We start from the raw sequence: 22,255 nt of genomic DNA, 5'->3' as shown, positions 1-22,255 counted from the left end.
TTATGATTCTTGTAAAAGCTATGAGAAGCTATTAAAAAGAATGAGTAATTTTTAGTTTTTCCCCGCTTATTTGTCAGATTTCTTTATTTTCAAATTCAAAGTCAATTCGACTCAACTATTCGACAGGACCAGATGGGAACTGATGGGAACTCTGCTGACAATAATTATAATGAATGGAAACAATGATTGGGGTTGGGAAAACTAAAAAAAAACATTAGTTTTAGATTAGTTTTTAGATACTTTTTGATTTTAATTTAGCTCTTCATATTTATGCTTTCCTACGGAATCTTTATAGAATTTTAGCAGCTCACATTTTTTAAATTTGATACATTTTCATAATTTTTATTAGATGTGTTTATATCGAAATGCTTATTGATGTCTTTACTCAAAGAGTAAACTTTGCTTTACTTGTTCCTCATTGTTATTCAGATCAGAAAATGATTTTTATATCTATTAATTTTCCCTTAATTCAAGCAACTCCAATCGAATTCAAGTATTACAAGTATTTCAATCTCTCATAAGGCAGTTGATTGAAGGTCGCATGATAAGGAATAGTGAGGCTATTCTCTATTCATTTACATATGATTTGTGCGATTTCAACAGTTCTCAGTCGTATCACACGAAGCAAAAGTTTAGCATTTCGATTACGTAGGTATATATCAATAGCTATTTATCTTAATGTCGATTGTCGAATACCAATGCTAATACTCAACCGTAATCACTAGTAATCAGTTCAGTGTTAGCGCGTAAGTTATCGTATTGTGTATTGTCTCATTTTCAGAACAAGGGTCAGCAGCGAGTGTCTGGCTCCCAAAATTTTTCTCCGAATACTTAAAAGTAACTGAAAATATGTCTGTTGCTAAAGGAAAACAAATTTGCATAGTGGGCAGTGGTAATTGGTAAGTATTACTTCTAATTTACCCTTGTTACCTTCTTCTAAAAGATGATAATAACCTTACTTATATAATACAAAAATATTAGATAATAAAACCTTGAAATTCATCTCCTAATAAAATTATTTTCCATTAAATTGTGTTATTTTTTCTACAGGGGTTCTGTTATTGCCAAAATTGTTGGTCAAAATGTCCAAAAATTAGAAAAGTTCGACAACAGAGTTACTATGTATGTTTATGAAGAAATGGTGAATGGTAAAAAACTCACTGAAATAATTAATGAGGAGCATGAGAATGTGAAATACCTCCCAGGCCATAAACTGCCTCCTAATGTTGTGAGTATTTAATTTCACATCTTCATAGATTTAGAATTGAGCATAATAAATGAATTATGTAATAAACAAGAGCATTATTTTGTTATGTGAAATATGAGATTTCACTGTCTTTTAACAAGAATTCATAAGCATATCTTGAAGGTTTTTGAGTGATTTCACCGCTATTGTTAAACTGTGTTGTGAGTAATGCAGTTAACAATAGCTTACAGTACCTTAGAGATAAAGAACTTGTTTCTCTGATTATCTTCAATGTAATACCCTTATGCAGTGGGAACTTCTGCTACAGAAGATGACTTTATTTAATATGAAAACTAGAGGAAACTGTACACATGTATTTAAGAGGCAGAGGATACTTACCAAAACTTTACTTATATGGGCCGGTTTTGTTCATTAACAACAAAGAATATTTGTAATAAATTCAGATTTCCTTGCTTACAAAACTCGCAACAAGAACAATTGCAGTCCTTTTCATTAATAAATGAAGAAATAACGACCAGGACCAACCCACTTATATAAAGCTAATAAACTTGCAGATGGCAAAAGAAGTTACCGTTGGAATCATTCAAAAGTAAAGTCAAAGAGATATTGTTTAAAGAAATATTGTAATATACATTTCTTACTGCAATCCATATTTTTATGATGTTTAAGTGATGTTTTTGCCAAAACTAATTGTGTGTATTCCCTGCAGATTATACTTATAATCAATATAGTGTTAAGAAATCCAATAAATATATTAATTGCAAATCAGATATACCAACAATATGGAGAGAAATTACACCATCATTACATTTTCACAGGAAGCTATACCTGATGTTGTGGATGCAGCAAAAGATGCCGATATTCTTATTTTTGTGCTTCCTCATCAATTCATCAAAGGAATTTGCTCAACACTACTGGGAAAGATTAAGCCCACTGCCATTGCTCTTTCTCTCATCAAGGTAATTTAGAATGTGTTTCAAATTGTGTACTGTGATGTACAAGTTTGGGAAAAAGTCCTTTAAAAATTCCTCAAAATTTCAAATTTATACAAAATTTGGATATCAAGAAAAATTTCTAGTCCTGGAAATTAATTTTCAATATGCATTACAGGGATTTGATAGATTAGATGGTGGGGGTATAGAATTAATATCACATATAATCAATCGACATCTGAAGATTCCTTGCCATGTTCTAATGGGTGCCAATTTAGCCAATGAGGTAGCTAATGAACAGTTTTGCGAAACAACCATTGGATGTAGGGATAGGAAAATAGGTGCAATGCTGAGAGACATTATCCAGACCGAATACTTCAGAGTTGTAGTTGTTGATGATGAAGATACAGTTGAAATTTGTGGTGCACTTAAGGTGAATTGTTTCAAGAAGGCCCAAAAATTGTGTAATCAAAGAAAAATCTTTTTGTTCTTTAGAATATTGTGGCATGCGGTGCAGGTTTTGTAGATGGACTTGGTCTTGGAGATAACACAAAAGCTGCAGTCATAAGACTTGGACTCATGGAGATGATAAAATTTGTAGATGTTTTTTACCCTGGTGGTAAATTGTCCACCTTTTTTGAAAGTTGTGGAGTGGCTGATTTGATAACAACTTGTTTTGGTGGACGTAATAGAAAATGTTCCGAAGCTTTTGTTAAAACTGGTAAATCAATAAAGAAACTAGAAGATGAAATGCTGAATGGGCAGAAACTGCAAGGACCAATCACAGCAGAAGAGGTTAATTTTATGTTGAAAAGCAAGGGCATGGAAGACAAGTGAGTATTTTTCATGAAAAAAATTATTCAGGATAAAATATATTAGCATGTGAAGAGAAATATCAACAAAAAACAGATTATATGATCTATACCGAATCTAAGTGACATGAGCACTAACTAAATTCAGATATGTCCATTTATATGGATAGGTAGTGAAATAATTAAAATTTAGTTGTTTTAGAGCAGAACTTTTGTCAACGTATTACTCTGTTACTCTTTATATTCAAATTCAATTTTAGATTCCCGATTTTCACAACAGTCCACAAAATTTGCACAGGGGAGTTGAAACCACAAGAATTCATCAATTGTATTAGAGAGCACCCAGAGCATATGTAAGTTGAGATATAATTACATCATAACTCATAAGTAGTGACAATTTTGAACATAAAAAGCATGTTAACACTTACCTAATTATTTGACTTTTACCTATGTTTCCCAGAAATAAAAAAAAAAGTCCGTCTTAAATTTTGCAAATTGCAATAATCCTGCACAACATTTTTTTTGGTTCTTGAATATTTTTATTTTTTTAAATATTTCATCTTAGTTCCACATACTAATTCGCTTGTCTATTTCCTGTCAGCAGGCAATATTTTTTTAAGATTATTAAAATGTTTTTCAGGGTTTATTAGATGTTAGTCTGTATGGTTTTATCAGTAGATTGAGCAATAAGTTACCTCAAATGTTGGTTTTATCCATGCATTTTTCCATTGATTGATTGGGAATATGTGATTATTTCCAATTATAATACAGACACAATTAATCAATATTATTTCATAACTTAAAGATAAGAAAAAAGTACATATCATATTTTCTCTATATTTCAATCAACATTTGATGTTTCTACATTAGTATGTAGCGATTTGAAATTCTATTTTATAGGATATTAGATAGGATTTTTTACCTCTTCAATTTTCATTTCCTACAATCCATAAATCGAATTTTCCTAGTGCCAAAGTTTGTTTTGTATGTTTCTGAATTTTCCATCAATTTTCATTTTCAGATACATACCTAAACACATTGCCTTCACCTAGATCCCTAATGGTTCCCATAATCCTCATATCGTCTAATTTGACTTAGTTGTTTTGTTTTTCTATGCATTTTGTTGAAAAATGAGTTTTATATAATGATTTTAATGTTGTTGAATTTGTTCTGTTAACAGTTGTATCTGACAGTTTTTGAATTAATATATGTTTGTTTTAAATCTTTGATGCAATTTTTAATTTTTGATCAGCTTATTATTTTAATAAAAGAATGGATATTTCAACTAATTCCGAAATATCAGACTCTGATATATCCTAAGATCTAGAATATACTAATTTCAAACAACCCAAATAGGAAAAGAGACATCATAGTCTAGGTACCATCTGAATCTTTCAAAAGAAGGGAAAATTTCATGAAAAAAAATGGTTTTGTTGAAAATTCAATCCATTATTTATTCCGTTTCCATTAAATGGAGCTTGTATATGGAACTCTTGTACAGTGGGTCACTATAGAACTCTTGAAGCTTAACGAGATAACGTGATTTTCTATTACAAAACTACACTATTACGTTAGATCATTTAGATAGCGCATGAACGAAGTGAAATAAGCAAAGTATGTTCTTTAAAAAGAGAGTGTCAGTTCATGGATGAATTTCTTATAAAATATTCCTACCGCAAAGCGAGCGGCAACAGTTACTAGAGTAGAAAATTAATGGCTCATAATTCAGAGCGAATAAATAACTCTGCTTAATCTTCTTGGAGAGAAAGCCCTTCATCCTCATCACAATGTTTAACAGCATTGCCATAGCAAGAGGATAAGTTTTTATAAAATTCTATTATGGACCATTTTCCATGAACAATGAAAATAAATAAAAAATACAAATCGCGGTAGATGAAAAAATAATCTGAAGGAAGTATTGAAAACCAACTGATACTACAGAAGCTGAAAAGTATATTTTAGTTTCATCGATTGGGTACCTATGGTATTTTCCATTTCTGAATGAATGCAATTATAATTTTCCGTAAAATTGATCTTTTATCCTTTCTTAGACCTAATGATAATGCTGCATTCGGTTTGGACCGCGGATGAAATATTTTTGATTAAGTGACGAGAGATTAATCACATACTAGCATATAGACATATCCTAGAAAACAGATTTTAATTTTTTATTGGTCATATTTTCATTTTATAATTTCAACCATATTATTTTGTTCTAGGAATACTAACGATACTAAAAGTGAAAGTCATCAACAAAGCAAACTTTAACTGCTTTTCATTATAACCATACACATGCATTATTTTTCACGATTTTGTTTTTGTGTGGTAGGTAACAATGATTTTAATAAAATATTTGAGTGTTTTGGATTTGCTTTTTCCTATTGTTTCTCACTTTAAATATTTCATTGATTCCATTATTTCAGGGTGAAGTATGAAACAGAAGATGATTGAATATATATATGCATATCAGAGAAATTTATGGAATGATAAGTAAAATATATGAATATTTTAGAAATGACTTTGAAATTAAAGTACAGTGAACTCATGGAGTTGTTAATAGTATTTTTGTTGTTAAATTGCATTTTATTCTTTCCCCAACCCACAAAAAAATTGATATACCAGTCAGAGAACGCTGTGCTTATGAATTCAAACGATCGTATTTGTATTACTGTTTTACTATTTTCAGCTTTGGGTTAATGCAACATTTTTTTTTCAATAATAAATTCGTGGAAGTCACTATTTTCAAAGAAACTAGAAAAACTTTCAAAGTTGGTTAATTGGGAGCTCACATGATCGCCGTCTGCTCATTGGACTGGTTCAATCTCTGCATGAACCCATCAGTTGTTTAGGTTTGAGTAGTCGCTAATCCACAGCTGTTTATACAGACTGATGGTTGTGGCTAATCTTTGCTTTGATGGTGGTTGATACTTCATATTTCATAAAAGCAAATGAATCCTTCAAAGACAAGGTTCGTTTCAGAGGGTAGCATTTTATTGGTCTAAATAAAAATATTCTAATTCATTTACTGATAAAAGAGAAAGGTTCGTAACAATTAAAACAATGTGGAAAACAGGATCTAAAACTTTACTTCATTTTCACAGATGGTAAGTATAACTACATTCTGAAATTCATCGAGTGTTGGAAATCTCAAACACATCCACCTACAATTTCTCGAGTTACAGGTGCTAGCATAGATCATAGAACAACAATTCTTTCAAACATAATATAACACTTCTTGACTGTATGTAAACATTTTTCGTTACTGTGTTTGGAATTTTCCAATATATGGAGTGAAGAATTGCACCTCAAAGAAAGTATCTTTTCTCTAATGGTGTTTTCTTCAAATAACCATTATTGAAATCCTTAGCTGACATTACTTTTTTCTGGAAAATTTGAACTTTCTCAATAGTTACATATTTATTATCTGCACAACACACTTTTAGAACTCTCAATTCATCGTCATAAATTATGAACCCTGGTTTGATTTGAATAACAGATCCATCTTGACACTTATGAACATTGAAAAACTTGACGATTTCTCCTTTCCAAGTTGATGTGAGAGGTAAAAATCCACGAAGAGCTCTTTCTAAATTGAATATTTTTATAGACGTCATGTTCTTCCAATCAATTTGTGCAAAAGATGGGTTAACCTTTGGTGCTTGCAAAGTAGAAAATAGGACACATTAAAAAATAATTGAAATACTATTGATATAAGCATCACATCCAATATTAATCAAACTTACCATAAGAAATGCCATTTTCAGATTGTGGTTTAGCATTAATCAATCTGTTTGGTAAATCTTTCAGACAATTTATCAATTCTTTGGCTCCAAGAGCACCCAATGCATTACTCAATTCAGGCATATACATATCATCAGGTATATTGAAAGAGTTTTGAGACAATATTTTGCCTACATCAAATTTCAAAGGCTCAATTTTCATAACTGATATACCCGTAACATTCTCTCCATTAGCCAGACAGTAAATAATGGGAGCAGCTCCTCTCCATTGAGGCAATAAGCTGGCATGTACATTTATCATTCCTCTAAAATAATATCATTGTAATGCATGTTTTATAACATTGTTGATTTGAACTAACAGTGGAAATCTTTCGATGACATTTCTTGGGATAAGATGACCGAAAGATACAACTAATCCTGTATCAAATTCATTTTGACTTAAATCAGGTGGCCACTGCCGTATTCTCAAGTTTTCTTTTTCGGCAAATTTGTAAACATCGTTTTTTATTTTCTTTACCGATGTACATACTTCCAACTTATTTATTGTCTCGCCCTTTCTACTGAAATCAAATACATTAATCTCAAAACTTATGTCATCAAATCAAATTATTACTATTCGTTCAGCAAAGCAGATAAACTGAATAGTGAAAAGTTATCTGCGCCAAAAAACAGAATTTTCCAAGGTGGTTTATATCCATCTCCTGAGGAAGAACGTTTTGGAGTTTTTTGTATCGGAAGTATAGGTTCTTGAAATAACTTGGTTAAGTAAAAAATTGATTTCTTTTTATTAATCATTGTGTATGGGCCTTATTAAGATTCGATTCATTGCTTTGTATGGGTTCGGCTATTGAGGTTACGTTACGACAGACAGAATAAAAGATCTACTAATCAATAACTTTTCAATTCGTCCGGTCAATCGTCAAGCTTTGCTACTGATCATAGACAATATAAATTATATATTGCTAGAAGTATAGGGACGGATAATTAATTGCTACCTATAAAATTTATTACTATTCTCGATTTCTATACTATCATTACCATATTGTCCACAGACAAATACAAATCAAAATACAAATATCTATGCGATTTTGGTAATGATTGCCATAAAGTAAGTCAAGGTGTGTTCTGTGATGATTGCTACTGTCATTATTAATGGTGTTTTTATTTGACTGAGTTGAGATTTTGGAATATACCTATTGATATAAAATACAAGTTTATCAATAGTGTGACAGATTAATTTCTAATGGCTTTAACTGAGGATAGCAAATCAACGTCCGTAAAATCTCAAAGCACGGGGAACCAGAAATCAGAGAAACGTGAAAAACCTCCGACCAAAGTTGTTATTAGAAGACTTCCACCCATAATAGAAAAGGATTCATTATTGAACCAAATTTCGCCGTTACCTGATTATGATTATTTTTATCTGGTTAATGGGGAGGCAGCTTTGGGAGAAAATTCTTTCTCACGAGCATATATTAATTTCACCAATGTAACAGACGTTTACGAGTTCAAAGAAAGATTTGATAATTATGTTTTCCTGGATCAGAAAGGAAATGAATATCCTGCCGTTGTGGAATTTGCACCTTTTCAAAAAATTCCCAAGAAACGTAATAAAGTGAGATGCGACCCTAAATGTGGAACGATTGAGACTGATCCATATTATTTGGAGTTTTTGGAATATTTGAAGAAACCTAAAGAACAGGAAGATAAACCAGAATATTCATATCAGTTCTCTTCTGAAAATAAGGAGAAGGATACTGTCACCACTCCTTTACTAGAGTTTGTGAGAAGTCGAAGAGCTGAGCGAATGAGGATCCGAGAAGAACGTAGGGAAGAAAGGAGAAGAAAAGAGAAGAAAATTAGGGAAGAAGAAAAGAAGAAGAGGTCTGAGGAAAAGTTTTTGTCTAAATCATTTTCTAAAATGAAATTGGATAATAAAGATATATCAGATAATGAAGAAAGAGAAGAAGGATTGGAGAATTGCGAAATCAAAAGTGAGAATTATTCAGAGAAATCGTATCCATATAAAAATAAAGAGAGAAAATTTGAGGAGCGCAAAAGAAATACGAAAATTGCTTCACCTAGAAAAGAATTTGTTGATAAACGAGATTTCAAAAATCGAAAAGAACATTTCAAAGAATCTAAAGTTGATCCACCCAAGAAGGAAGAAAAGCAGGTACCAAAAAAAGCAAAGAAATACAGTGAGAAAAGAGAAGAACGTAAAATGGAGGCGCAAAAAAGAGCAGAAGAATTGGAGAAAAAAGGAGCAAATGCCGATTGCTCCATTCCTGAATCTAAGAAGGATAAATCTGAAAGTGAGTTGGTGGAAAAAATTGATAATACTGACTTGAATAAATCAGAACAGGAGGATAAACCATTTGACACTAGAACAAAGTCTAGTGAAAAGGAAGATAAAGAGATTGACAATAAGCCTGAAGTTAATAAAAACAAAGAAACTTCTAAGAATCACAAATCATCAAAGGAGCCTAAAATACCTGAGACTAATTCTTTGGAATCTATAGATAGCAACAAAGAGCACAAGAAAGAGAGAATCAGAAACAAAGATCGACCTACAATAGCAATTTACAGACCTGGCATGCTATCTAAAAGAAAGCTGACAGATGGTGATGAGAAAGAATCATCAAATAAGGAAACAAAGTGAAAAACAGCATTTGTTATAGATTTTGGCGAAAAATTGTTGATTTATTTCTCATAACCATGCATAGTTTTTTCTTTTCATTCCCATTTCATCTTTACGTTCAATTCGGAATGAGGTTGTGAAATTTAAATTTCATTGAGACATAAGTAGATCAACCTTGACCATTAAGGAATTTGAAGACATCAAAATTTCAAAATGCTGAATTAATATCAATATCAATGATTTGATACTGTGATGAGGAAAACACTTTTGTGCGTTTGTACATATAAAATAAATTTTTTTCTGCTTATAGGGTCTTTGACTTTGATTTTATTATCCTCCAAGCATTTATGAAAATGAGCAAGAATATTCACTGAATAAATTGGCCTCTCACCTTATTATAAATAAAAATGAAGCCCTGTTCGCGTAAAAACGGCTGAACCGATGTCCTTCATATTTTTTTTGTAACCTTCCTTATACTCTAAAGATATTATACACAATATATTTGCTTATACTACGTAGAGGGTTCCTACAGAATAAAAAATTCATAAAAGATGCCTGGGAAAACTAAGAAAGCTAAACGTAATTTAAATGTCGCGCACAAGTGTATGTTTGGTAGTCTAACCTCCAAGGACAAGGGATTGACAACTTATAAACTACTAAGTATGGTACATAGAGAAAGTCTCTGGTATGGTACCTCCATACTATAAAGATATTACAACAACAGAGTTACTCTTTGCCTCTTTACCTTAGTAGGTTGTTTTTACTTTTTTGTTTGATATAATCCAAGGATTCTCGAAATGTCTTTCAACTAGACTTTTTCTTTGGTTTGTCAATATTTCAACATTTTCAACTGATTTTCAAGCCCGTATTAGGTATAGTTACTTCTGAAATTTGAGCTCAAAGTTTTTGTCACTCAATTCTTAGTTGTAAAAAGAGCTACTATAGTCAGTAATAAAATCAATGGGTGAAGATAAATGAAACACTGAAATGTAATTCCGATTCAATTTACTGATTTTCCAATTCATGGACTTAAGTAGAAACATGTTCATTGAATGAGTGGAAAATGTAATTAACATTAACATCATATAACACACAGAAACCCCTCTCCTTAGGTAATACTTAAATTCATTACAATCCGTAAAGTCCTATAGGCAATAATAACAATTTGGTGCAGTTGATTCAAAAATACAAAATCTAGTTGACATCGAACTAACTCTACGAGTCAATTAGTAGTAAAATAGGAAAAAACAACTTGGAAAAGGTACACTCGATTGAAAATTCACAAAAATTCCTGACAGCCATTAGGACTTATTCTCAGAATATCCATCCCTAATTCCAGATTTGAGAGATGTTTCTTGTTCATTGAACTGGTTGATAAGTACATTTATGTAGTTTACCTACATATGGAGAAAATAAAGGCGTCGAAGGATATTAAAAATTAACACAAACTATGTACAGTATTTCAAGAGAACATAGGGTACGTATTAACTCCCGGGGGGCAATCAAAAAGTTCCTACTTTTTGCATTAGAGTTAAGGATAATCATACCTATTCATTTTTCGTATACGGAGATTATATCTCAACCATTAATTAAATCAAATATATTTAGTATACCGTATGTGTTCGTTGATAAGATATAAAAAAAAGTTTCTTCCTCCAATATATAGGTACTGCAACCTTATTATGGCAATAAAACACATAACATTCATAAATAAATCAACTACAGCGTATGACTTTTTTTCATTGTGGTTCAGTATGTATTTTTTGTGGATAAAGCAAGTCTTGAATCCACCCATCTTACATTTTGTAACCACCTAAACATCTAACACCCTGTATATGAATAAATAATTGCGTTTTCGCTCAATATATATACACACTGTTATTACATGGGGCTTTATTGAATATATGATTTCTGGAAGACGTAAAGCTAACATTAACAGCTAGCATTTCAATAAAATCTCTTTGATATTGCCAACGAAAGTGGAATAAAATAACTCCTTTCATCAATCTTCAATAAAATTTCAATTTCAGTGAAATAATTTCACTACCAGAATGTTCGCTTTTATCGCGTTGTTAAAAAATATACGAAAAGCATCAAGGAAAATATATCTAATTATCGCGATCTTTATCTTTATCAGTTTTTGGATATACATATATTTTTTTATATATTACTGATATTCCTTCGCCACCAATATAATTTCCTTTTCCCTTCTTACTCCTAATTTTCCTCGGCCAAACAGTATATAATTCTGAAATATTTGCCACTTTGACCGTAAACACCACACTTATTAACAATCAAAACCCTTTCGTTACCTATCCATATCAAAGATTATAGAGTATTCTCTATAATCTTTGATCCATATGTTTGTTATCATTCATCAACATCAACTCTACGTATAGGTACTAAGTAAACATCTCATTCTCGTCATTTCGAAAACACACCCATTATTGTATAATAAATATATAGTGAAAAAATGATACCTACTATAGTATCATATATTTCATTCGGGGACATAAAATAAAACAAGTTTAATTTGTATAAAACTATACCATTATCAATGTGGATATGTTAGTCAGGTAGTGTCTTTCCCAAAGGACTCATTTCCATTATTGACAGATTAAGAAAATTCGAATAGTCGTCGAAAGCATTTATTTAGGCCGACTTTTCAATGACATCGACAGTCCAAGGGTATATTAGGGGTTGTAAATAATTCTAATTCTCACGTAGTTTCAAACAAAATGAGAACACTCAAATCAAACGCCTAATATTTTTTCCTATTCTCATTGAGTTTTCATGAATCTTAAATGGAAAAAGATTGGAACAACATAAAATGGAAATGATCTTCGAACAATAATTTTTTCCATACCTATTACGAAATGGCTTTTTTTTCAAGAGATTTACTCACATAGATATATCTTGAATATTTCTCATCTCTGTGAAATTAGTTCTTCCATTTTTGAGCATATGAATGTATCTATTCAAGATTTAAATTTCTTCTTCTTATCTTACTCTTGATACTTATTGGGGAGGAAATAATCATTGTCTGAATAATTTTAGAATTGATTAGTATCTTACTAGTTTCTGACGATCTACCGCTCAATGTTAAGTGTGCATTTTCGAAATCCACCATTATGCGTCTATTCAATTCAAACGCGATTCGTTCAACAGTAAAACCGTTCATAACAAACTTAATTCGAAAATTTTCAATCTTATATTATGAGGAATCATCTGCACCAAAAGCCTGCCATTAATATCTCTAAATTTCTGAAACTCAAATATGCACAAAAACCATCACAGTTACGCATCGAATATCTGCAAAGACCTGGTGATCATATCGTCTTTCAGACATGATTCCATAAATTCTTCGATAGTGATCACGCCGTCCTGATTCAAATCCAACTTCCGGAAAATCCGGTCTATCTGTTCTCTGGCTTTCCTGTCATCTTCCACTTGATGTGCCCTCCTGCCCATTAGTTCATGAACGGCTACCACTATTTCACCTAGTTCGGCCCTGCTGATGCAGCCATCTCCATTTATATCGTAAAGTTTGAATGTCCATCTCAGTCTTTCGTACACCGAGCCTCGAAGAAGGGTTGATAATGTGATTAACAAATCCTAAAAAGTGAATTGTAATCAATAAAAATAAATATATTCATATTCGGAAATTTGGTCCATTTTTTCACTCCTCTCACCTCTGCTTCTGTTACGTATAATACAGACAGAGTAGGTACAACTAAAATTATAATAGGTATTCATTTATTTTAGTTGTACTGTTAGGCCAGGTTAGTTCAAATTGGTTACACATTTCAGTTATTCTCTGCTCTATAGATATAGTATCCAGTAGTGATTCATTATTCATTGGAAAAGGAAGAAAGTTTGTTAATTAGTTTTTCCCTAACGTGTTCAAACTGAGGCAAAGTTGAAACGATTTCGTAGATATGAAGGTTTCAGTGTAATTTTTAACCCCTTTAAAATTTATACCGGAAGAGGAGGTTTATAATCGAAGATTGAGAGCAATTATACAATTATAGAGTATAGGTACAAATCGGAAAGTTTGTCGACACATACAGAGAAAAGGAGACTGGCTCTTTATGCTTACTGAAAAATATATTCTTCCATGTCATGGAAAACTATCATCCTCCTTTAGATTTTAACAATACGTGCTATGTTGAATTACCTACATGAAGATACTTAGGTTTTTTTATTAGATAATAAAATGTTCACCCACAGTGAAAAGTGTATCGTATAGCGTCATTCAAGTGAAAATCATGGAATTCTGTATCTAGTTTAATTATGAATTTTTTTATCCTGTATCGGTCACATCAATTCAATATTATATATTATTTGCTTGTCAATATGGATAATCCTCATAATTAGCAAATATAATAATTTCACTGTAAAATCCGAAACGCTTATTTGATAGTTCATAGGAATACGGGTATTGAAATAAGTAGTATTATAGTTTACTCGAGCGTCGTGGAGACCTAGTGGATTTTGAAGATTAGATGGTAGAAAGAAGAAAAAGGTTCTATGATGTATGCACTTTCAGCGGTGGGGAAAGCGTCTGCAGGGTCTCAAAGATGTAAAAAAAATCGTCAGGTGTACATACTCGACCGTGCCAGATTAAGATACTGTATATGCCCTACGTGTCTCTGATAATGAATTCATGCTTATCTGACAGTTTGCGCGGTGAGACTGGCCGTACAGAAGAGTTGAAAATGGTAAAAAATTTCCAGCGTGTCAGATTTTTGGAGGATATGTTAATTGGACCCAAAGGAATCTAATTTTCAAGGGACTGACAATCTCAAATGTCAATGTATGAAAATCTCAGATTTTCATACAGATGGTTAATCTCGGTGTTGTAGACGTGTGGACCCTTTAATCTGACACTAATCAGGGGGGTTTTCTTAATCTGACACTTTGAAGATGATAAAAATGCTTTTTTTTTCGAATATTCCCCTGTCTGTACCTCTTATCGTTTTTGCATTCATTATGAAAGTTGTAGATAATAAAATTCTACACAACTTTTGTCTGAAGCAATTTTACATGCTCTTAACCGTTCTCGAGTTAGAGGGCGATAAGAACGAGGAGCTTAGCCAGGCCCGGATCTACGATTTTTTTTGACCGGGGCAAAAATTCATGATGGCGCCCCCCCCCCCCTCTTCTAAGGTTAGTAGGAAAAATCTAATTGCATATTCGTCATCGCTTTCAACCCGAGATATTTTTTCCACTAGTTCGAGGTCATATAGATTTTGAATATGCAATTAGATTTTTCCTAAGATGAGTACTTCGGGAAAAAAATCACTCATATTTTTTTCCCATTGTTCCATCAAAAGATATTTTTTCTCATTGTTCCATTAAAAGTTATTCTTTTCCCAAAATACTCCCAAAATTGCATAAAAAAATAAAAAAAGTTTGAATTTACAAGAATGTCGTTTGCAAACCGCCCTCGTCCATCGTTTTTACCCGCGCTTCATGAACGAAATTATTCCGAACAAAAATTTATTTTTTTTTCTACATATATCGACCCCGATCATTTTACATATTAATTCAAGGTAGATCACGAATATGCAATTAGATTTTTGGAGGATCAGTATTTTGAGGAATAAATCACTTTTAGTGCAAAATTTCGGAAATATTGGTCAACTTTGAGTAGCTGTAGCAGCTAGAAAAAAGGCACTAGTCAAATGCTGTTTTTTTTTGGAGATAAATTGGTTCTTTGCAAATATAAAAAACCACACTTCATTCATCTATCTCAAACGGTTCAGATTTTATGAATTTTTCCGCGAAGGTCCAAAATTTCCGATTTTCCATCAACCATAACTTGAAAAATAAATCTTTTTAAAAATATCTGTTTGCATATTCGTGTTCTACGCCCTCGAATTAGTGTACAGAATGAATTCGGTTTTGATCGGAGACCAAAAATATTCTTCAAAAAATCGCCCACTCTGTATATATTTCATTTTTAAAAACATTTTAAAAAACTCAAGTTCGTGAAACTTTTGTATGAAACATTTTTTTGTACCTCTCTTAGTAACAAAGTTAAAGGGGGGCTCAAATTATGGTGAAAAACTCGGTACATCTCTCTGGAAAATTTGAAAAAATTTCGATCTTACCGATTTCCACCAAAATTGGTGTTTTTACTAGATATTACGATATTACGATATTACTAGATTACGAATATGCAAACAGAATTATGCTGAAAGGATTAGTTTTTAAGTTATGGTCTATAGAAAATCGGAAATTTTCGCCCTTAGTTCCAGATGGGAAGGCGATGAGTCGGTAATTCCACAGGCAAAGAAATTACTGCTTGCGACGCAGTGTAAACATATCAGATCTTTCAACCTATTTCACCCAAGTGTGGCGGTCATTCGTAGATGACTGAATAATATGCAGTTAATTGATGCCTCATTGATTTTAAAGATTTTAGGCATAGTGATGGTTTTTCATGTTTCCATTCTACAGTTTCTATTTTAGCACTAGGAAATTAATTTTTTCCGAGAAAATCAAAAGTACAAAAATTTCAACGTCTGGTTGATTTTGGCGCCCCCTTAAGCTGGCGCCCGGGGCAAGCGCCCCGCTTGCCCCCCCCTAGATCCGGGCCTGAGCTTAGCCACACATGCGAAAGGGCAAGGTCAATGTAGAATCCTAGTCTAATCTACATTCATCCAATTGTCAAAATGACAAGGTATTTCTATGATGACAATTTCGAAATTAGTCTCTGACTGAACTTTAGAATGCACTATTATCTAACGAGTGAATTTTCGCTTCAGCATGTATCGCTAAACACCTCGCATATTAATCCCCATATATCTCAAAAAAGTTTGAACGTAGAAAAAATTGCTTACGACAAAATTTGTAGAAAATGTTATGTTCTACAACTTTTCTAATGAATGCGAAAAAGATTTGAAGCCCAGGGAAGGAGATAATTCAAAAAAACTGATTTTTGTGACCTTTATGGCCACTTTTTGTTGTTTCGGCTCGCTAAATCTGTCAGATTATATTTTTTCCGTTATTCTTGAATCATTAGCTTCAAAATAAGAACAAACGTCACCGCGCTCGAGAACGTACACGTGAGGTTTTTTTCCAACTTTGACGCCCTCCCACACATTTTCGAAACGCTTAAATTGTCAGATTAAGAGAATACATATATACTTTTCAACATGTAATTAATCACATATATCTTAATCTGACACACTCGAATAATTAAACTTTTTTTTTACTATTCTGGCAGGTTGTCCTAGACAATTCCCCCTGTATACAGGTCTAATTTTTGGTAGAGGTACTCTACAGGGTCCAAGGTATGTCCACTTATATTAATCTGACACGTTCGAGTAAATTCCGAATTTACCTCTTCGGCTCCCTAACTATTAGGATACGGTGGAGATAAATATTAAAATATCTATAAAAACTTCAAGTACAAAATATGAATATAACTTCGCTGATGATTTTTTCAACATACGTTATAATCCTTTAACGAAAATAGAGAAACATTTATTCTTTTTTATATCTCTCACAATATGGCTCATGTTTTTTCACAGAGCGATGTACAGTCATTGAGCGTAATAATTAGGCCTGTTTGTATTCTAATGTTTGAATAAATAAATACCTAATTATTTATTCAATGCAATCCACTAAATTAAATGTTGATTGAAGTTCGAAGCAAGACTGATTTGTATTACATGGGAAAACTAATATAAGGTGCATGAACTTCAAGAATGATAAAATTTTGCAATCAAGCCCAACGAACGGAAAATAGTTGGCATGGGTTTAACACATAACTTTCATGGTGGAATGAAACAGAATTAACCAAATTGTGTGATATTTTCACTAAGTTGGACCGTCATTTAATTTATTTTACAGACGAATAATAATTCTTGCGTGTTTTTCCAACATTCCAGATAAGGCTTGCGTGCTCTGATTTGGGCGATAATGATAAAACATCCACTGCAGTCTTATAATTATGGCACGGGTATAAGTGAACGTTTTGTTGAGGAAGAAACTAGTTATTTCCTTTTCTTATTTTCCTCAATTAAAAATTTCACGCTTCGTGTTAAATCTCAAAAAAATATCGATGTGATACCTAATTGTTTCTTTTCGGAGAATTTTCAGATGCACTGAACGAAAGAAAACTGAATTGATTTCATCATCATTTTCTACGTTTATACGTAGAAAAATCTGCAGAATTAAATCAACATAGAATAATTATTTTAACAAACAAATTTTCTTGAAAATTATTATTTATACATGCTTTTATATTCTTCTATATACTTTTATATTTTTAGTAGATACAGGTAGGTTCGTAAAGATCCATTAGAAATTCATTTCCATTTTGCTATTTGGAATAGGTAAAAAGTTTAGCAGAAATATACAAAGAGAACTGGTCATTCTCAAATTTAAATTATTTGAAAGATTAATAAATAGTTTGGGTTAATACGATCCACGATATTGATATAATCCTGGAATAAATTCTGCTCGAAATGGCAAAAAACAAAAATTTATTTTGACTTCATAGTGGTCCATTTGTTTTTTGGTAGGTATATAACATATTTAAATATGTCATACTTATTCAAAACAATAAAAGCGTTGCTTATTTTAAATGCATGTTCAATATGTATTTGAAAAGGAATGTCTGAACATTTTTCGATATTTTGCTGTGTTTTTGGAGAAAATTTCATTGTTATGGAGAGGTGAATTTGTAGATCACAGAGCGAAATGTAGAAACTGATCATTTGACAATTTACACTGCTTAAAAATTGGTGAGGATAATTTGCCTACATGTGAAAATATATAAACAGAAATAAAAGAAGGATTTACAAACAATATAAAAATTTAACCTGGTGGAGCCTGCTGGCTTAAACAAAGGATCCTCTTCTGTTAAAAACACCTTGAAATCAAGGTTTAATATCGGGTCCGTCAAAACATTGTAATGAGTGGTATGTACAGCAATACTGAAAATTGGATCCAGGTTCAAGAAGTAGGTGAGTTTTCTCTCGAATATCCACTTCAATTTTTGAGCAGTGTATATGGATTTCAATACCCACAGTCAAACTAAAAATGCACTCATATACTCATCGATTCTAGTATTTTCAATTATAAATCAGACTAATTTTCTGGATAACCATCTAGAACTACGGCTTTCTCTAGAGAGAATATCTAATACTTACTCTGTAATAATTTGAATACCTACCCTAAAACTAATTGCACCATTGCAGTTAACATCAAAGGCCTTGAACACGTAATGGGCGTACAAGCTGGAGTCTGAAAATAAATCGAATCTACTGATCTAAAATATCGATTCAAACTATGATCAGCTACAGAACCATCACAAGTAAAACAAACTGCAATAAATGATCTAGAAATGAAAAGCAAATTGATGAATATTGCAAAAAAAGCGATGATAATAATCGATTAAACATAAATTGAGCAACACACATTAGAAAAGTGATATTCATTTTTGAGAATTTCTATTATCCGTTCGACATTATGTAACCATTTTTTAGTAGATCGATATATTTGAGAAGTAAGCTGTGGAATTTTAACAGTTTCGCCTGAACAGGAGCTGTATATGCAGGGGCTGTCCAGAAAAAATTATATGAAAGGCCCATATTATTTTTTGACAAGGAATATCAGCCCTTATGTTTTCGCAACTATTCATGTACACCCTGTATTTTCAACTTATCTATTATATTCGCTTTTTTTCAATTCTAATTGTTATTTTGAGTCACCAAAAGTAAGGAATACAACTCCTCGAGTCATGGATCCTCTGATGCATTGATATAATCAAATGATGGAATATCTGTCATTGTCTTTTCATAATTCTCAACATTTTCGACAAAAACTAGATAATCCATATTTTGCAAATTTCATTGTCATCTGGGATTACAAAGCATAATCGGCGTTTAATTTCGAAAAAATAGATGAGGAAATTTCGACAATTTTTAACTTTGTTGTCTCATACCTAGATTTTTTTATTCCCTTTATGTTCCTTTATATTTCACATCATTCGTGTTCTTTCTTATTCTCTTTGCAGATAAATTGAAAAAAATATTCAAAATGAATTGACTTGTTCGATACGAATTACAATGCAATAATTATATACCTAGTAATATGTGTAAAAGTGAATATTCATTTCCGCTGATTTACTTCAATATCTCCTTAAACATCAACATATTACAAAAAAATATGAAGTTTAAATACGAACTGAAAAATTTTATGAAACGTGACTACAATTTATATAACACTAATTCTAGACACCAAAATCGAAACAACAACAGTAAAAAACTGTAATTTCAATTGCTTTCTGGATATTTCACAACAATAAGCTTTATGAAGCATAAGGTAGGAGGCACTTACTTCCATGTGGAAAAAATTTCGAATAAATGTCTTTGAAGCAATCTTCATGGACAACACCATCTGGACATTCCTGTAAAAATATAATTGTTATTATAGCGGATGTGATTAGAAAGATTGGATTATATTGTAAATGTGATAATAAGTTCTAGATATGTATTAAGAAATTCGGAGTTCAAAAATGAGATTTTATTATTAAAAAATCATTAAAATTAGGCAATTTCTATAGAAACTTAGAATATTAATAAAAACAATAAGGTATTTTCCATCAGGCAACAAAAAAGTCAATAGTAATTAAAAATGATTTCGATGAAATGGATAAAATTGTACCTATAGGTACTGTAATTTAGTAGATAGGTAATTTAATTTGCGTAATGAATTTTAATCCTATATACAAAGCAACGCCTCATATTTTTTTGTATATTTTCGTCATTTTGAATACAAAATCTTGTAAAAGGGTACATTTCTACACAAAAGAGTCATACTTATCAATTTTACGTTTAAAAAAAATTAATAAAATCGGTTCAGCCGTTTGTACGTTATGCGATGAGATGACAATGCAAAATAAGCCTCGCCCACACTTTTGTGCAGAAATGTCCCTTCTACAAGACTTTCCTGGTTATGAAGGGTAGGTAGGCCTCTACCCTCCATACTCCTGGTACTACCAGTAAATGACTCGACCTGGGTCATTTATTGTATTTCATTCCATAGAGGCTGAAAAATCTCACGAGTGTACAAATTTTCACCCACTTTCCTCTATTGGTATTGGCAAAAATTAAAATATACAGGGTATAATAATATATTGTCTTCGTTGCAAAATGGCGAAAGCGAATACAAAGAGGAATAAGTTCTTCAGGCTATTGACTGTAACCATCGAGTGCTTTAGCTTCACTCATTTAGTGAAATTAGGAAAGTGAGGCGAGAGAAAGAGATTTCCCAAACCTTTGGAAATCTGCTTAGACTTCAACGATTTTTTGTTTTTGTTGATTTTATTCATACTTGAACTTATATGTTTATAGGTATGTAGCTTTCAGAAGAGGAGATCCATGATATTTTAGTAACAGTAGTAGTAGAGTTACTATGGATGTTGGTTATTAAGGATTCCTATTCTTCTCATTTTGAAGAATTTGAATCTGTGTATGCAACTGCCTAAGGGTACCTACCGCTGGCACCGCATCAGATATAAGGACACCTATAGAATATATTGTTTTTCTGCAATACTACGTATTTTCAACTTGAAAAAAACAATCATTCAAACGTATTTGTTTTATTGTTTAAGATGAGTTAATGATGATGTTTGATCTGGCATATTTACTCATATTTTCGCTCATTCGCTAAATAGATATACACTAAAAACATACTGATGTGAAAATAACGTGTTATCAACAGTTCAATTTTAAGAATCATCTGCCTCATCTTCAGAGGTATAATATTTCAAAAGATTGAGGATACCTGTGATTGTTCTTATTGTATTTACTACTCGCTAACTCAAACTTTGGACGACGAACGATGAACCCAAATATGAAGATAAAGAAGAAAATAGTATGAGATATAATGAGAACAGAGTAATTTCAATTATACATAAATTTAACAGAAAACTTTCTGGCAGTTATTTCAATAAATCCTACTGTGTAGAGTTTTCATTGATTGAGGAAATGGTGAAAAAATTAACCATTTTCCATCAGGGAAATGACCATGAACTATACTAACCGTTTTGAATCCTCTGTACATGATTCGAATTTCTTGTCTAGTGAACTTGGTGAGTCTACAAAGATCCTCTAAAGCTACAGGCACAGGCTTAGGTACTCTGGACGGCTCTATTTCAAAAACTACCTCCTCCACTGGACTGTCCGATGGGGTAGCCATGTCCCAATTTTTCCGAACAATTCACAGACACATGGCACACCTCGAATCAGATACGGAATTCACGTCATCATGGTATCATCTGAACTTGATTAGAATGAATTCCAACACCAGCGATAAACTCCACATTTTCCACAAGGGTGAAGCAACGAAAGCCTACCAAAATCTCGCTCGCATGTTTGGTCCTTCGATCTAATTGATTGTATCAGATTTTATCCTGATTTGCCTCTGTAATGTTATGAGTGGAATATATTGAATTTTCAGACTGCGCTGTCAGACGTCGTTATTCGGACTTGGAGTGATTTTCGTATCCCTTCAACATTGAGCATGTTTGCGCATGTTTCGCTGGAATGGTGGCCCCGATGGCATGGCTTGAAACATTGGCGTGGGAGTTTTTGGGGTGCACTCGTAGAGGATTTTTCTAAGGAACAATGAAAAGCAACAGATTCTGCAACAATTGCTGTGTCTGGAAAAATCCGATAAGGGATTGACTCAACTTGCGGGACATAAATCATCATGTATGAGAGGAAGGAATAGAATGATTTTATGTCTTTTCCAGTAGTATCAATAGATGAAATAGTTTTTTCAAAGAAATTTTCACGTCATGGATTAGGAAAAAGCATCGTTTAGTAAATTTATTATGTACCTATTTGAATGTTAAAAGTATCCATGTCTTATTTAGGCTGTGGTCCGTATATACACTTTGG

At 32.2% G+C, this 22,255-nt stretch overlaps 4 protein-coding genes across 6 annotated transcripts; 2 read left to right on the top strand and 2 right to left on the bottom strand.

Annotated features, from left to right (window-relative positions):
* Positions 1–379: 379 nt before the first annotated feature.
* LOC123315165 (glycerol-3-phosphate dehydrogenase [NAD(+)], cytoplasmic) lies at positions 380–5,527 on the top strand. 3 transcript variants are annotated; one of them, XR_006537922.1, is made up of 9 exons: positions 380–648; positions 782–899; positions 1,051–1,228; positions 2,026–2,166; positions 2,318–2,572; positions 2,635–2,972; positions 3,212–3,304; positions 5,171–5,276; positions 5,375–5,527. XR_006537922.1 is itself a non-coding variant. In XM_044900755.1 (8 exons), exons 1-8 carry the CDS (start codon positions 582–584, stop codon positions 5,400–5,402), a joined length of 1,218 nt encoding a protein of 405 aa, XP_044756690.1. In that variant the 5' UTR covers positions 381–581; the 3' UTR covers positions 5,403–5,527. The 3 variants fall into 3 exon arrangements, 1 of the variants encoding a protein (XP_044756690.1); XR_006537923.1 differs by having other exon boundaries at positions 485–652; XM_044900755.1 differs by lacking the exon at positions 5,171–5,276 and having other exon boundaries at positions 381–648.
* A 489-nt stretch (positions 5,528–6,016) lies between these two features.
* On the bottom strand, positions 6,017–7,577 carry LOC123315044 (methionyl-tRNA formyltransferase, mitochondrial). Its single transcript, XM_044900590.1, has 4 exons — positions 7,305–7,577; positions 7,051–7,251; positions 6,695–6,996; positions 6,017–6,609 (listed from the first exon to the last, which is right to left on the bottom strand). The coding sequence occupies exons 1-4, from the start codon at positions 7,484–7,486 to the stop codon at positions 6,257–6,259; spliced, it is 1,038 nt and encodes a 345-aa protein (XP_044756525.1). The 5' UTR covers positions 7,487–7,577; the 3' UTR covers positions 6,017–6,256.
* Positions 7,578–7,749: 172 nt separating this feature from the next.
* Positions 7,750–9,641, top strand: LOC123315604 (regulator of nonsense transcripts 3B). Its single transcript, XM_044901361.1, has 2 exons — positions 7,750–7,785; positions 7,822–9,641. The coding sequence occupies exon 2, from the start codon at positions 7,935–7,937 to the stop codon at positions 9,351–9,353; it is 1,419 nt and encodes a 472-aa protein (XP_044757296.1). The 5' UTR covers positions 7,750–7,785; positions 7,822–7,934; the 3' UTR covers positions 9,354–9,641.
* Positions 9,642–12,258: 2,617 nt separating this feature from the next.
* Positions 12,259–21,826, bottom strand: LOC123315254 (Kv channel-interacting protein 1). Its single transcript, XM_044900876.1, has 4 exons — positions 21,396–21,826; positions 19,689–19,758; positions 18,523–18,593; positions 12,259–12,947 (listed from the first exon to the last, which is right to left on the bottom strand). The coding sequence occupies exons 1-4, from the start codon at positions 21,549–21,551 to the stop codon at positions 12,630–12,632; spliced, it is 615 nt and encodes a 204-aa protein (XP_044756811.1). The 5' UTR covers positions 21,552–21,826; the 3' UTR covers positions 12,259–12,629.
* Positions 21,827–22,255: the final 429 nt, after the last annotated feature.

The sequence above is a fragment of the Coccinella septempunctata genome, chromosome 6 (assembly GCF_907165205.1).
Source record: "Coccinella septempunctata chromosome 6, icCocSept1.1, whole genome shotgun sequence".
In the NCBI taxonomy this organism is placed as follows: Eukaryota; Metazoa; Arthropoda; class Insecta; order Coleoptera; family Coccinellidae; genus Coccinella; species Coccinella septempunctata.
This window is presented reverse-complemented; position numbering and strand designations above follow the sequence as displayed.

Excerpts from the sequence above, each read along its gene's own strand:
- LOC123315165 (XM_044900755.1), top strand. The coding sequence starts at position 582 with ATGATTTGTGCGATTTCAACAGTTCTCAGTCGTATCACACGAAGCAAA. Across the intron at positions 2,167-2,317 it reads TTGCTCTTTCTCTCATCAAG|GGATTTGATAGATTAGATGG; the intron begins GTAATTTAGAAT and ends TATGCATTACAG. Across the intron at positions 2,573-2,634 it reads AAATTTGTGGTGCACTTAAG|AATATTGTGGCATGCGGTGC; the intron begins GTGAATTGTTTC and ends TTTGTTCTTTAG.
- LOC123315044 (XM_044900590.1), bottom strand. The coding sequence starts at position 7,486 with ATGATTAATAAAAAGAAATCAATTTTTTACTTAACCAAGTTATTTCAA. Across the intron at positions 6,997-7,050 it reads GTCATCGAAAGATTTCCACT|AGGAATGATAAATGTACATG; the intron begins GTTAGTTCAAAT and ends ATATTATTTTAG. Across the intron at positions 6,610-6,694 it reads TGAAAATGGCATTTCTTATG|CACCAAAGGTTAACCCATCT; the intron begins GTAAGTTTGATT and ends CTACTTTGCAAG.
- LOC123315604 (XM_044901361.1), top strand. The coding sequence starts at position 7,935 with ATGGCTTTAACTGAGGATAGCAAATCAACGTCCGTAAAATCTCAAAGC.
- LOC123315254 (XM_044900876.1), bottom strand. The coding sequence starts at position 21,551 with ATGGCTACCCCATCGGACAGTCCAGTGGAGGAGGTAGTTTTTGAAATA. Across the intron at positions 18,594-19,688 it reads GAAATTTTTTCCACATGGAA|ACTCCAGCTTGTACGCCCAT; the intron begins GTAAGTGCCTCC and ends ATTTATTTTCAG. Across the intron at positions 12,948-18,522 it reads ATGGTGCAATTAGTTTTAGG|GATTTGTTAATCACATTATC; the intron begins GTAGGTATTCAA and ends TTCACTTTTTAG.